Source organism: Engraulis encrasicolus, chromosome 18 (genome assembly GCF_034702125.1).
Source record: "Engraulis encrasicolus isolate BLACKSEA-1 chromosome 18, IST_EnEncr_1.0, whole genome shotgun sequence".
NCBI lineage: Eukaryota > Metazoa > Chordata > Actinopteri > Clupeiformes > Engraulidae > Engraulis > Engraulis encrasicolus.
The window spans coordinates 11783881-11799567 of NC_085874.1; the positions used below are offsets into that span (position 1 = coordinate 11783881).

At 42.1% G+C, this 15687-nt stretch overlaps 2 protein-coding genes across 2 annotated transcripts; both read left to right on the forward strand.

Annotated features, from left to right (window-relative positions):
- The first annotated feature begins 4237 nt into the window (after positions 1 to 4237).
- On the forward strand, positions 4238 to 11110 carry LOC134468787 (GTPase IMAP family member 8-like). The gene is made up of 7 exons (XM_063222657.1): positions 4238 to 4321; positions 4632 to 5318; positions 5708 to 6412; positions 9562 to 9857; positions 10160 to 10502; positions 10814 to 10956; positions 11078 to 11110. The coding sequence occupies exons 1-7, from the start codon at positions 4288 to 4290 to the stop codon at positions 11108 to 11110; spliced, it is 2241 nt and encodes a 746-aa protein (XP_063078727.1). The 5' UTR covers positions 4238 to 4287.
- On the forward strand, positions 10820 to 15295 carry LOC134468428 (uncharacterized). The gene is made up of 4 exons (XM_063222351.1): positions 10820 to 11513; positions 11895 to 12551; positions 13661 to 13792; positions 14336 to 15295. The coding sequence occupies exons 1-4, from the start codon at positions 11114 to 11116 to the stop codon at positions 14584 to 14586; spliced, it is 1440 nt and encodes a 479-aa protein (XP_063078421.1). The 5' UTR covers positions 10820 to 11113; the 3' UTR covers positions 14587 to 15295.
- Positions 15296 to 15687: the final 392 nt, after the last annotated feature.

The window sequence follows — 15687 nt, forward strand, 5'->3', positions numbered from 1 at the left end:
GCTTGGCGCGTCCTCTTTTGCAAATTGGATGCCACTTGCCACTTATGGAAATGAAGGAGGGTGAGGGTGACACCAATTGTGTGTGTGTGTGTGTGTGTGTGTGTGTGTGTGTGTGTGTGTGTGTGTGTGTGTGTGTGTGTGTGTGTGTGTGTGTGTGTGTGTGTGTGTGTGTGTGTGTGTGTGTGTGTGTGTGTGTGTGTGTGTGCGCGCGCGCGTGTGGACAGAGTTTTATGATGGGAATGTGAAAAATACCCGATAGTATGTCAGCATGTCAGATTTCTGGTGTAGTTCCAACACATACCCAACATTTCTCCAGGGACTTCTCTAAGTCACTACGGATAAAACCGTCAACAAAGTATAATGTAATATTCCATTTTGCCGCATGGAAACCGTCCAAAGGTGACTGTGTGATAAGGACTGTATTGAAGGGGAGGAATGTGGCCGCAACCTGTTTCTAACTCAGGCCTCTGGGTAAACCTAGCCTGATTATCATCGACTTCATCGACTTCACCTGATTATCATCGACTGGAAACAACGCGGAAGATGTTGCATCACTAGGAGGGCGTGGCCTGGCTAGGTAAACCTGCGTTCCCAGTACTTTATGATTTTTAAAGGGGCACTATGCAATATTTAAGCCAGCCTAAGATGTTTATCTCTGATAAAATACTGAGTTATTACAAGGGGAATGATCATTTGCCTGGGCGCCCCAGTAGTCTGTAGGAGGCAAATCAAACCTGCAAGTTGGCCATGTCTGTGTTCATGGTCTGATAAGTCAGTGTTATCTCTTTAATAGGAAGAACCAATGAATAGTTGCATAGCATGTTTGGATATGAAGTGGTTTGCACATGCGTCGTGGAGAGTCATGCTGTGTCTCAGATGCTGCACTTGTGCACTTTGGGCACAAGTGCATAATTAATACGCCATCCGCACTAAAACATGAACACTGAAGTGCACAAGTGCATCATTTGAGATTCAGCAGTAGCCTCTAGTCCTGGATCAGTAGGGAGACAGTTGGTTGTCCTCTGCATCCTCAACCAGCGGTGGACGTGCCCCTCAAGACATATAACATCACATGGCTCCGGAGGCTGTAGTACTGGGTCTCCTGTAGTAGGAGTAGGCCGTACCTAAAAATAACTACTGTGAAATGAACTGCGCTTACAGAGGACTGAGACCAGGACGAGAGTATCTTTACAGATAATATTTGATATTTGGCCTCAAAATGACCCCCGATTTTTGCATCAGCTACAAGGAAAACACATTTGAGGTGCGTAGGAGAGAAGTTGATGATGACCTTTGATTTTGTCTCAAATTTGAGGTTTGAGACGTCCACTTTTCAGGTCTCTGTTTACAGTGTAATCTGTATTGAACACAGTTGTCATGGCACTAGAGTTGGCATGGGGGGAGAGAGAGAGAGAGAGACAGAGAAACAAGGGGCATGTGGCATGTGTTTTTTTGGTATGCGCAGGCCCGCCGGCAGGGGGGGGAAAAGGGGTGTGTTGTCCCGGTCCCAGGGAGATAGAGGGCCCAGAATTGGGTCGCCATTGCATTGAATGTATTGGGTAGGGGGCCCTTTCAGATGACTTTGTCTTGTGCTCAGCGAAAGCTGTCAGTGGCCCTGGATGTGTGTGTGTGTGTGTGTGTGTGTGTGTGTGTGTGTGTGTGTGTGTGTGTGTGTGTGTGTGTGTGTGTGTGTGTGTGTGTGTGTGTGTGTGTCTGTCTGTCTGTCTGTCTGTCTGTCTGTGTGTGTTTACGTGTGTGTGTACGTGTGTGCCTCTGTGTGTATCTGTCTCTGTGTGTGTACTGTATGCATTTGTGTGTATGTGTGTGTTTGTATCAGATTTAAACTTGCAACAGCAATGGGACTTTCCCAGTAGTATTTTCACTTTCACTTTCACATTTTATGGCAACGTGTCAAAGAACAGATTGTGACAGAAGAAGCCGAAGTTCACTCTATTGCCCACTGAAAGCCAGTCATATCTGGGTGAGGTTTACAGACCTTTAATGCATTATTCTGCAAGGTAGGATGAGACACTCCCATCAGTGTGAGGGGTAAGGCTGATTTCCTTTCATAAACAATACTGTACCACCAGTGGCACACTGTAATAGTCATTGAAAAGTAAATTCCCATTGTACTACAAACCTATGACATAACACAAGGGTTTTAATGCACTACGACTTGGTCATTCTGTTAACAGTAAATGTATAACACCGTGTCTTAGCGGGACATAGCAGAATTTTAAAGCCAATTAATGGAATTTGGGTTGGTGGTGAGCGAGCCATAATGGTGAATGTACTTTTAATGTAAATGTTGTTAACCATTGGTCATTGCATGTCTAGAGCACAGACAAACAGGTTAAAATAAACCACATGCAAACTACAAGTTTAAGAAACAGTGGGAAGTGGGGAAATATTTCAGCTGTCGTTTCATTTTTCCCCAACGAGGCAACAGCAAGATCTTTCTTTCTTATACCATGTCAACTGAAGTGAAACTAACTTCTGAATCTAACTGGTGAACCGTTGTATCCAACAAGTGTTTGAGCTTGCCTTTTCAACCATGCTGGAATAGAATATACACTGTTATGGAATATACACTGTTAAATGTTTTCACAACAACTATGAGTCGGGAAGTATGTTGAAAAACTGGTCTAGAGTCCATTTCACATCCTGCATTTATTTTATCTATAGGACAAGGTGCTCCGGTTTTACTCTGAGAAACACACAGACCCAGCGAGCCTGGGTGGGCAGGGGCACATCTCTGGGGAATAGTATAAATTGCACTTCCGGATTAACTGGTGAAGTGAGACAGGTGTTTGCTCACCTGGGCTAACCGGAGCTGTGGGCTGTGTTCGCTGACGCCTTGATGCTGTGGGTTGTGGAAAGACCCTTGGGTTGTTTATTAGGAGCGCTTGAGTTAGGTAAAGGTGAAGGTAGGCTTTCCTCCATTGACTTGTCTGCTCTGATTGCAGTGAGCCTTGGCATAATGGTTACTGATCGCTAATGGGATGTTGCTCTGTTTATGAGTGTGTGAGAGTGAGATGTTCTCTATTTTGGAGAGTGATAACCTTAGTGATGTGTGACTTAGGACTAATGACAATATTGCCCTCACAGGTGTTTTCAGGTGGAGCTTTCCATTGGGAGTGGTAGGGGGACGCCACCGTCTTCCCAGGGTTTGTTTTATGGTTGTTTTGTTTTAATAACTACGAGCTCACGTTGATTGAGGCAGGTTAGTAGCTTGTTACTGTGTACTGTCTTGAGACTGCTGGCTCTGGCGTCTGAAGAAGGGGTAAAACCCGAAACGTCACGAAAAAATAAAATATTGGGAGCAAAAGAAATCCTGGTCGTGCAGCGGAATTTTTCTCAGAATCTTCTAGTCACTTGTGGTCCTGCTCCCAGGTCAGACGTTCCTGTGGATGTGCGAGCTTTCCACCATTACCTCATCTGGTCATCCACCTCTCAGGTAAGAGGTGGGTCACCAGAGACCAGTCGGTCGGGGTTGGTATTACTCTGTCTACTATTGTGTGAGGTGGTTAATTGCTGAGTAATTCTCAAGATTCTTAATTCGTAAACATCTCCTAATTGTGAACCTTTTGTGTGCAGTGTTATTTTTCAGTTTGGCCTATTTCTTGTGTTTTGGTTTTCCTTATTTTTGTATTTTCAGTTTGCTGTGTGTTTTATTGGTTCACAGTGTGGCAAATATGCCAATCATGTAAAATACTATTTAAAAACTCAAGTGTTTGCCCACTTCAGTCTACTCATGGTTGCACAGTGATCACACAGGCTTTGTTACAGTAGATTTTATACTTCACTGTGTGAAGTGCTATATGAATGCCAGGTAAACTACCTGCACTTACTGAATGGGAGTTCTAAAAGAAGAGAATAAAAATAATTGTATGTGTAACAGCTGTGTCCTCCTTTATCATCCAGAACCTGTCGGGGGAAATTATGTTTTAACATCTGGGTTGTCTCACCCTTTAACGAGACTGGCGTAGTCACCTTTTAAAACCTGATTGAGTAAAAGTCTGAGATCTTGGTCTGGCAGTCAGCTCAGTGGGAAAAAGAACAGCCAGTCACCACTTTTGCCACAGACAGCAAGTCCTGTACAAATGCCATCATGTTCTGCACATCTTGTGTGAATATCCTTTTTTCTAACTGAAAGTGTTATTCTGAAACCTTGCAACCTGAAAGGTTGTTGGCATGTCGGCCACACTTGATTGTTTGCAGTAAATAATCTATTTACTTGCATGGTGCTTTCTTTGTAGAGATTTCTGACTGTAAAGCTCTAATGACATGGAAGTGATGGCTACAAGTGGATCATCGACGGGTGAGTCGCCCTTTCCCAGCAAAATGTGTGTGGGTATGTGGGTGTGCGTGCGTGCATCTGCACGTGTGTGCGTGCACATGCGTGTGTGGAAGATGATATTTGTCTAGATTTCTGTGGGTTTATCAGTTAAATGTAACAAGCAAAATGGGGAACAAAAAAATAAATAAGTTGTATGTGTGTGGGTGGGTGAAGGAGAGAGGGGTTTGTAGATAATTGTGTAAGCCTACGTAAATCAGTATGTACATTCTGTAATTATTTTTTGACATTAAATGGCAAGAAGTAGAGTGAATTGAATGTTGAACTTTTCCAGATAAAATTCAACAGCCATCACTTACTATACTGCTGCTGGGATTCAGAAACGCTGGGAAGTCTTCAACAGGAAATACCATCCTGGGCAAAGACATGTTTGAATTGCGCTCTACGGCAAAGGCAGAGAAGATTCAGGGAGAGGTAGCAAGAAGGCTGCTCACCGTGGTTACTGCTCCAAGCTTGACTCCCAATGCTCATACCCTGCTAAAACAGGACACAATACTGAGTCTTTCCTTTTGTGATCCTGGACCACATGCTGTCTTACTGGTCATGCCTGTGTACGGGATGCCCATGAGCAAACACAGGAAAGATGTTGAGCAATATATATCTCTGCTGAGTGAGGATATCTGGAGTCACACCATAGTGCTGTTTACCTGTGGAGACCAGCTGGGAGATACGGGCATTGAGCAGTACATCGAGAGTCAAGGAGAGCATCTGAGATGGCTCATGGAGAAGTGTGGGAACCGGTATCATCTTCTCAACAATCAGGACCGAGGTGATGTTGGACAGGTAACAGAGTTGTTGGAGAAGATTGAAGACATTGTGGCAGGGAACGGTGGCCGTCATTATGAGATGGACAGAGGGAAACTAGAGGAGGTGAAGAAAAGGAGGGAAAAAGAGATAGCGGGAGCATCAGAGAGACTGATGAAGGTGAAAGAGGAGAGATCCTATCTGCAGTCATTAAAGCGTAAGTTGCAATCTGCTATACACATTTAAATGACAGTTATGTATGATAATGTTCTATACAAATCGTATTGATATATTGTATTGGCAATATGAAGATAAAATATACTGTATCTGTGATTTTCGGATATACAGCATAATTTACTGTAATTGACATTTAAAATGTATTAAATGGATGTAACCCAAGTGCTGCTCATGTCTGAGATACACAACAGTATGGTAGTAAGTGGATTGCACAAAAATATTGTGAAAATTAGTTTTATGTACAAAACTGACCTGGCCAGGTTTATTGTAAGCAGGGTGTAACAAAACTCTTCACCTTCAAATGAATGTCATTGTAAAGGAAATAATTTTACGTAATTCACAATGTGTTTCAATGGTTCTATTTTGCAGCTCAGGTTACTCTTCCGTCAGAGTTTAGAATTATTCTAATGGGATATAGTCGATCTGGGAAAAGCTCATCAGGAAACACCATCCTGGGCAAAGATGAGTTTGACCTTAAGAGAGAAACAGCTCAGTGTTTGAGGAGAGATGGAGAAGTGGCAGGAAGAAGAATCACTGTGGTGGAAGTGCCTGGATGGTGGGCTGATGTCGACCTCATGCACACCACAGAGTTCACAAAAGAAGAGATTGTGCTCAGCCAGTCTCTGTGTGCTCCAGGACCTCACATCGTCCTGCTCACCGTTCGAGCACCTGACCCTTTAGAAGCAGACACCATACAAATCATGATGGAACATCTTGATCATCTTGGCAGAGATGTGTGGAATCGCACGATTATGTTGTTCACCCATGGAGACTGGTTGGGAGACACACCCATAGAGCAGTATATTGAGAGTGAAGTGGCCCTATGGCCTCTCGTTGAGAGGCTTGCAAACAGGTATCATGTCCTCAACAACATGGACAAAGACAACCGGCAACAAGTCACAGAGCTGCTTGAGAGGATGGAGGAGATCATAACATGGAATGTAGGCTGGCATTTTGAAATAGACCAGAAGAGACTGGAGGATGCGGAAGTCAGGAGAGAGAGAGAAGAAGAGGCTGCAGCAGAAAGACTAATGAAGGTGCAGCAGCAAAGGCTTCATTTTCAATCCTTGAAAGGTCAGTGCTCCTCTACACCTACAATAGGATGACAACTTATGAAGAGTTCAAATGCAAAACCCTTTAAATGCCTAGACATTCATTTTAAATAATAGTGATCCCTCAAAAATGAAGAAATGTTTATGATCTGAAATGCACTTAACCCTATCCAGACCGGGGGGGGGCTAAAAGTGCCCGCACCAACTTTGATGTCGTGTAACTCCTGAATGACTAAAGCTAGGACTACGAAACTTTGTGACTTTTCCTAACATGAAGTTGGCTACAGTGTGATACCAAAAGATTAGGTGTATCATTTTTGTTGTTGCCATGGCAACGGTTTTCTGACAGGTACGCCTGACCAAAAATCACTGATCTAAGTCTCATCATCATCACTTTTCATATTTTTTTCATTTTCATTAGCATCAGACACCCTTGTGAACATTTGAAGTGGTCTGAAGCACATAATAACCAAAATTGATGTGCATTACCCAAGTTAGATGGAAAATACATTAAGGTGACATTTTGGGCAATAAAATCAGGAAATGACGTCATAATGATGTCATAATATCCAATAATGACACCAAACTGATGTCATTCATAGCTCTTTGGCTGAAGATCATCCCCTCCAAGTTTGGTGGTCATACGCCATTCGGTTCCCAAGTTATGAGGGGGGGGTCAAATGAGCCCCCCCCCCGGTCCCAGGAATGCCAAAAAAGCCCGGTCTGGATAGGGTTAAAGGGTTTTGCATCTTAACTCATAATATTTTGTGTTAAAATTTGTTTAAAAATGCAATGTTACTTGCGTTTTGAATGTAGAAGCATTCGATTCATAGTCTGGGAAATTCTGTGCTGCTTTGGCCAATCGTTCAGATCGAAAAGACAGCATGGAAGCTTGTCCCAATGCACTAGCCTGAGCTAGTCAGCCAGTCTGAGAGTGGGGAGGGGTGTAAAGATACAATATACTACAATACAACGTGTATTTATATACCGAGGTATCACAAGTGCTTTAAAAATACACATACACACATACACATTCACACACCAAGCCTGGAGGCTGCCGCACGGTGCCAATTGTCCGGGGTTCACGTGAGAAAGTGCACACTGCTGATCTAAGACTCACATTTTGCCATGCCATGGAAGGAGAATCCATAGAAAGCTGCCATCTCTGCCAGTATTTCTCCAAGACACTTGCTGCTAACTCGGCTAAAGTATCCATCCAGTGTTTTGGTTCGTTTCGCTGAGGGGATTTATTTGTGCTTCTCATGTTTTGACTCTAAATGTCTGCATAGTCCACGTGTAAATCCACCTGAACATTTGATGACCCAGTCACACAAATTATACTTGCCGTTGTCATTATCTATTTTGGTAGTGTCCCCACACAAAACTGTTAGTTGTAAATATCATTGCCGGTAGTTGTCGTTGTTATGCGCATAGCTTCACAACGTTGTTATGCGCGTAGCCATCTCAGCTGTCACAGGTAATTACTGTTGAATTGTCACCGTGATCAATGTTACTGTACTACAGCGAATAGACGCGCACATATCTTTCCCGGTTTCCCATCTTAATGTTTCCTGGGAAACGGGAAATAGTTCTGTGTGCATTTCCCGGGAATCCCGGTTCCATAGCACACACGTACATATGCACGTACACAAACAAAGACAATAATAAAAGTCCTTCAAAAACGTACGCTGGAAACTATCACAACATATCACTTTCATAGCATCAAGACCTAGCCTACTAGCATAGAAAGACTGTGTAGTTCTACTTATTTCCATCTTCTTAAGATGATGACGAGTATTGTTCAATAAATGGAAGCTTGCCGTTTGTTTGAGGAAAAACTAACACAATTGGCTATGGGCTATGTATATGACCAAAGAACAGCCGTTGGTAATCATAAATCACACCTTTCCTATGAGAAATTCAGTAGTTGCCTTCAGACCATATCTCACTTGTGATATGCCCTAGAGCAGGGGTCGGGAACCTTTTTGGTGGAGAGAGCCATAAACGCCCATTTTTTAAAAAATATTTTTTGTGAGAGCCATACCATTTTCGCCATTATTTCTAATGCTAATTGTCATGCACAGAAGGGAATAAAAGTAACGCTTGCATTGGGGACAAGAAGGGAGAGCTAACGAAAGAAGAACTAAAACTAGGCTACTTGTAGATGTGCTGATGTGCATTTAAGAAGCCACGCGCATGCATTACCTTAAGTTTCTATCTTTTATGCATCGGAGTTGCCAATGAGCAATGAGAATGACGGAGGTGCTTCTATTCTAGCCATCAGACAGACACAGGGAAGGTGCATGAGGAGGGAGGAGGGAGGGAGAGAGAACTTCAAGACAGGATCTCATCTTGGTCGCGCTGACATAGTTAACATTTTACAGTTGATATGTGGCTGACATGTCTATTTTTAGTAATTCGCGAAAATGCCCTACAAAGCGCGTCCCTTACCGACATGCGTCCCCAATACAGAACGCATGATTTAACCGCCAAATAGGCTACAGGGCGATTCCGTATTGCAGGGGACGAATGGCAACCCTACGTTTGCCTTCGCATTGTGGCACCAGTTATCTCGCAATCACACTAAACTGGGAAAGACTTACGTCAGTTGATTCAGCAAAAGTTCTTCCTGTAATCGAGGGAGAAGTACAGCGCTGCATTTATATCCCTCACTTGCGTTTCCTCCACTTGATTTGCCATCATAATGGCACGGTCGTGAACAGTTTCTTTGTTTTGGATACAACCGTTAGCCAGCTGAACTTTAGGTAAAGCATTACGGATGGAATGTTATCTCACACGACACGACCCAGCGCTGGCACGGCATTGTCCAATAAAAAAAACGCGTTTTTCATATCTGTACAGTAGCCTTCGTCGAAGGCCTGTGCTTGGCTCAGCTGATCGGACCTGGGATGGATTAAATGCGCGATCATACTTTATATTTTGAATATTATCTTAACTTTTCGATTTCAGTAGGTCCATTTTTAATTTAGTGCCGTAACAAAATTATTCATGGCTTATTGAGTAAACAAATGACAGGTTTGTCCGAGAGCCACATGCAGTTCCCAAAAGAGCCACATGTGGCTCGCGAGCCATAGGTTCCCGACCCCTGACCTAGAGTGAAACAGGCAGTTAGATTAATTTTGCATAAATGTTGCGTATTGCTTCCTGCAGAGAAGTCCTCCTCACCTCAGCCTTCAGAGTTCGGAATTGTGCTGCTGGGACCGAGAGTGTCCGGAAAGAGTTCATCTGGAAACACCATCCTGGGAAGAAAGGAGTTTCACCTGGAAAAGAGAGAAACCCAGTGCATAAAGAGGCAGGGCGAAGTGGCATGCAGATCGGTAACTGTGGTTGAAGTGCCAGGATGGTGGCATAACGCCAAGCTCCCAGAAAGTCCTGAGCTCACAAAACAGCAGATTGAGCTTAGCGTCTCTCTGTGCCCCCCAGGTCCCCTCCTATTCTTAGTCCATGTACGCGTGTCTGACTCTATGACAACAGAACACATGCACGCCATGAAGGAACATGTTAACCTGGTAACCTTCTTATTTTTATTTTTATTTAATTTGTTTTATTTTATTTTATTTTATTATTATTTTTACCTTATGTTTTATCTTAATGTTTTTAAATGCTTTTTGACTCTAATTCATTTCCTTCTTTCTTCCCTGTTTCCTTTCATTTACATTTGTTAACTTTGTGAAGCACATTGAGTTGCACCTGTGTATGAAATGCGCTATATAAATAAACTTGCCTTGCCTTGCCTTGCCTTGGTGAGGGAGTGTGGAGTCACACCATGGTGCTGTTCACCTATGGAGACAGACTTAGAGACATTACAATTGAGCAACATATTGAGAGTGAACAGGCCCTGCAGTTTCTAGTAGAGAAATGTGGGAACAGATATCATGTCTTCAACAATAAGGAGCCAGTTGATCAGACACAGATCACAGAGCTGTTGGAGAAGATGGAGGAAATCATCTACGGAAATGGAGGTCGTCACTATGAGACGGACAGAGAAAGACTGAAGAACATAATGATGACCAGAAGGAAAGAGAAAGAGAGGGCAGCGGAGAGGCTGATGATTGTGGAGAGGAAAAGGCTTGATCTGCAGTCACAGATGCGTGAGTTAGTTAAAAAATATTGCATGCAGTAGGCTATAGGATTACAACATGCCCATCTAATCAGCATACATTTTTGCATTTGTGGTGCATTTAGGCGTATGTTAATTTATATTAATTTCAGTGTGTGTGTGTGTGTGTGTTTCTTCTCTGTTTACCCATGAAGAACACATGCTTCATTTTAAAAAAACCCTCAACGACAGTACAAGTTTTATTTTACTACAACAAACTGCTATTAAATTAAACTAAGCAATGCTTGAAGTAAAATCAGATTCATGTTCAACGAAATATGTTTTCCACATTTTGCCCTGCAGAGAAATCCTCACCTCTCTCACAGTTCAGAATGGTGCTAATAGGACACAGAGAATCTGGGAAGAGTTCTTCAGGCAACACCATCCTGGGCAGAGAGGAGTTTGACCTTCAGACATCCGCACAGTGTGTGAAGAGACAGGGCGAAGTAGCAGGTAGACAGGTCACTGTAGTTGACGCTCCAGGGTGGCTTCTTAATTCCAATCTGAAAGACACCCCAGAACTCACAAAACAGGAGATCCTTCTCAGTGTTTCACTGTGTCCACCAGGACCTCACATCCTCTTGCTTCATGTACGTGTAGCAAATGCCTTTCACTCTAAACAGCGTAAAAATCATGGAGGAACACATCAATCTTCTTGTTGAAGGAGTGTGGAGTCACACCATGGTTCTGTTCAGCCATGGAGACTGGCTTGGAGACACACCCATTGAGCAGTACATAGAGAGTGAAGAGGCCCTGCGGTCTCTAGTAGATAGGTGTGGGAACAGATATCATGTCCTGAATAATGAGAGCAAGGGTGGCAAGCAAGTAACACAGCTTCTGGACAAGATTGAAGAAGTGGTCGCTGGAAACAGTGGTCAACACTATGAAGTAGATGACAACCTTATCCTGGAGGTGGAGAGGGAGAGATTGGGCTTTGGAACAAGGGCAGAGGAGAGAGAGACCAAAGCTTATAAACATAGCACGACTTTTAAATATGTCATGGGTAAGTATTACTTTACTTACTAAGTAATACATGACTGACTAGAGTGATTACCTCACAGATGTACTCTTTTCATGTACATTGTCTGTTTACTAAGGGTTTCAATACCAGTTCATGTACCTTTCTCATTAAGCAAAGCTGTACAGTCGGGCAAACAGAAGTGAATGATTTTATGTGAAAGAAGTAAAATAATTATTTAAGAGTTGTACTTATCTAGAATACATAATATTATATTACACATTTGATGTTTTGTCCCACTGCCCCACTACAGTTATTTTAGAAACAGTGTAGCCAGTGTGCAGTGACAGTGACTGTTCACAGATATAGTATGTCTGCTGGTATTGTGATGTTGGTTAGTAAATATACTCTTTCTTGTTTTTACAGGTGACATTCAGCCTCTGTCAAAAGTACGAGTCATGCTACTGGAATTTGCTGATATATTTTCCCCATCGGCACAGATTGATGAGTCTTTGCAGGGAGCGGCAATTCAGTGTGAGAAGCAGCAGTTTGAAATAGGAGGTCGAGATGTCACCATGGTGATTGTTTACATGTTGCCGAGTAACAACACTTTAGAGGACACAAAGGCAGAGCTGGTGTCCAGCTTGTCCTTGTGTGACCAAGGTCCACATGCCTTTTTCTTGGGCATCAACATGGATCATCAATTTCTGGAGGGAAAACGAAGACGGTTGCAGGAACTGTTTGAGCTTCTGGGAGATACAGTGTGGGATTACGCCATAGTCTGTTTATTCTCCGACAACCCGTTTGCAGACAAGATCGTTGAGGAGTACATTGAGAGCGAAGGAGAGGCCCTACATTGGCTAATTGAGAAATGTGGGAACAGATATAACTTTCTTCCTGGGGAAGACAGCTGGCCAGACCTTCATCGCAAGATAGATGAGATGATGGCGCTCAACGGCAGCAAACATTTTCAGTACGAGGAAGGCACAAGCAATCGGACCACAACAGCAGCCGACTGGAAGATGGAAGTGCACCAGATGAAAGAGAATAAGCTAGCTAAGAGTATGGACACAGCTCCAAACAGTAAGTATGGCCATATTCTGATGATTGCTTAGTGGGAATGCAGTCATAGTCAGAAAATAGTGTACTGTACCTGTGTTTGGTGAAGTGTTTTGTGGTCAAGAGGAAGAAAGGATTACAACTCATAGATTACAAATCACATCTGTGATTTCTGCTTAAACTTGACTGCTCTGCGCTTGTCTCTGGCCATGTGGAAGTGGGAATGGGAAATGCTGTGAACCTTGTTGGCCCTAAATTGACAACTACAGGTGTACCACACTTGTTAAAGAAACTGTTAAAGAAACAGTCGATTGTCAACTCTGTTAGCTCGTAACTAATTGTATTGCACGTTATACACTCCAGTATATCACTCCAGTAGTGATTCGGGAGACTGCATGGGAAATATATACATTGCAAGAGCATACGGGAAACAATGCAGTAAATTAAAATGCTATACACAGTATTACAGATTACACATATTACACATGATGACATAAAAGTCTGCCCTCTGGGAAACGTCTACCGTACGTCCTATTCAATGCAGGATAGAAAGATTAAGCAGGATATTTTTTCCCCTGAAGAATTCGCTTTTAAAAAAAACTTTGGCCATCTTTTCCTTTGATTATTACAATTATTCTTTTTTTCCCATTTTCTTTTCATATTATTTATTTATTATTACTAGTACACAGAAGAGAGCAGCTTTCATTTCAATGCAGATAGAGGTTGCCAAGACGTGTGACCAAATGGCCCTCATCGTGGCAAATTAAATTCTAGAGCTTGTCAGGTATTAACCTGGGTCTGACAATCCTAGTCATGTAAACAAGACCCTAAAACTAAAAGTGAATTTTGTGAGAGCAATGGCGTCACTTTGGCAATGACACGTGACAAATTGATACCGTGTAATCTTGTTGTACAGTACTGAAACAATATTGAATCGTAAGATTGCAGCAATCAATGTAGAGAATTGGAGTAGACTCTGCTGGCCCTGAATTACATGACACGAAAGAGCCATTGTATTTGAAACATCTCACAGTTTTATATAGGATTTACCCCCTTGAGTCTCATTTCTTTTCATCATATGCTAACAAACTCTTCTTTTATCAAGTGTTTCGCATGCATTTCTTTTCTTTTAGTGGGGGGAGAGGAAAAGTCTGAAGTAACCTCAGAGAGGAGGTCTGTCCACCACTCCCTCATGTCAGACACAACATCTGAAGCACCACCCGGAGAAGACATATCAGACACCAATATAAGGCAACATCCTAAGAGTGAGTTTGCTGGAGTATCTTTGTTTGTCAACACATCACCCACCAGACATACAGGAGGTACCTACATGTGGCATTTTCATAAGGTCATCGTTGCACTACATTTATTTGACAATCTTATCCAGAGCAACTTGCCGTTATTTTATGTATAGCACAAGGTACAGTGGAGATGGAGTTATGGGTTGCCCAAAGGCACTTCACCCATGGGTGAGATTGCAGGACAGCATCAGTTTAACTACCATGACTGATAATAGCAGAAGAAAATGATCTCTATTTTGTAGAATGATGGGAAATTGGCATTTCTATAATGGGCATTCCATTGAATTGCATTGCAAAATGTTTTTTTATTAAGGTTGAAAAATTGTTCTCAAAATATTTGAATGGCAAGAATTCACACATAGGTGAGAGGACCTCTAAACAGGCATTTTCAAAAATAAAATGCAAAAGTCAAAAATGGTTGATACACCGTTTTGCAAATAAATGTATAAAAAAATAAATAATATTTGTAATGTTAACACAAAAGACTAACAAAAATATTGTTTCCAGGAGGCGGCGATGACAGGTCTGACATCACTTCAGGCCGTGGCACACACATCTCAGACACCGCATCTGAAGCTCCTTCAGAGGGGGGCTCTGTGATGTCATTGGATAGCAGCTCAGGGTTTGGCTCGCTAACATCTGGAACACTAGAGAGTAGAAGAATGGAACGTAAGAGATGTGAGGATGAGAAGGAGATCAGCAGCACGGATCAAGTGGAAAATTCAGAAGAGGAGACGAGGGAGGAACTGGCTTCTTAGACTTTATTTTCCTTTCCTTATATCCCTTTCCTTTAATTACCTCAATGATTATTGATCTGGAAATTGAATTGTTATAAAGTTAATGTCATTGTTATGCCTGTCATGACAACTATCTAAATGATTGTGACATATGCTAAAAGGGCCCGCACCGACTTTGATGTTGTATAATTTCTTTATGCTTTACGCTTTATGCTATGACTACGAAACTTGACTTTTCCTTAAATTTAGTTGGCTATAATTTAGTACCAAAAGATTAGGTTTATTATTTTTGCCGCATGGCAATGGTTTTCTGACAGGTATGTTGGACCAAAAATCACTTATCTAAGTCTCATCAGTGTACCTTCCTTATCGCATACTACTTATCGCATAGTTATTTCATTACATAAGCATAACTTTACCTAATCTGATATCAGCATCATTAATTATCATCAATTTATAAAATGGCACAACTGAGAGGGAACATCTTTCTCACAGAAATACTGTTTTCAGGCAGACCAGAATGGTGCTGGTGTCCATTCCCACACCAGGTTCATTCAGATTCAAAGTGATTAACACGTTATAATAATAATGACTGCAGTGACTATGTCGCTTTGAGAGTAAGTAGATCCAAAACGCTGTGCTTCATTCTATGTATTGCTGTTGGTAGGCCTACCACTTCCTGCTTGTCAAGCAACAAAGCTTGATTTATTTAATCAACATTCCTTTTATTATCGAGCTATTCTTATGATTAAACTCGAATTTTGCAACATTTGCTCTAGAGACTGGCATTTATCAGCATGTGATTAAAATGACATATGATATGGATGTGCAATGAAAACAATGCAGTGGGACAGAACAAACCACAATTCAGTATCAAAACATCAACAAACATGTACAGAGACAAGGCACAAACAACCATACATTGGGAACATATCCTCCTTTTGAGTAGTATTTGTAAACACACACACACAGACACACACATACAGTACACACAAACACACACACGCACACACACATTAAGAAACAGCAAAGTCTTTCTACACATTATTCCCTCTGACTGACCATGCTCATCTCAGCCAGGCAGACTGGCTACCACACGTCATCACTCACATCTGATTGGTT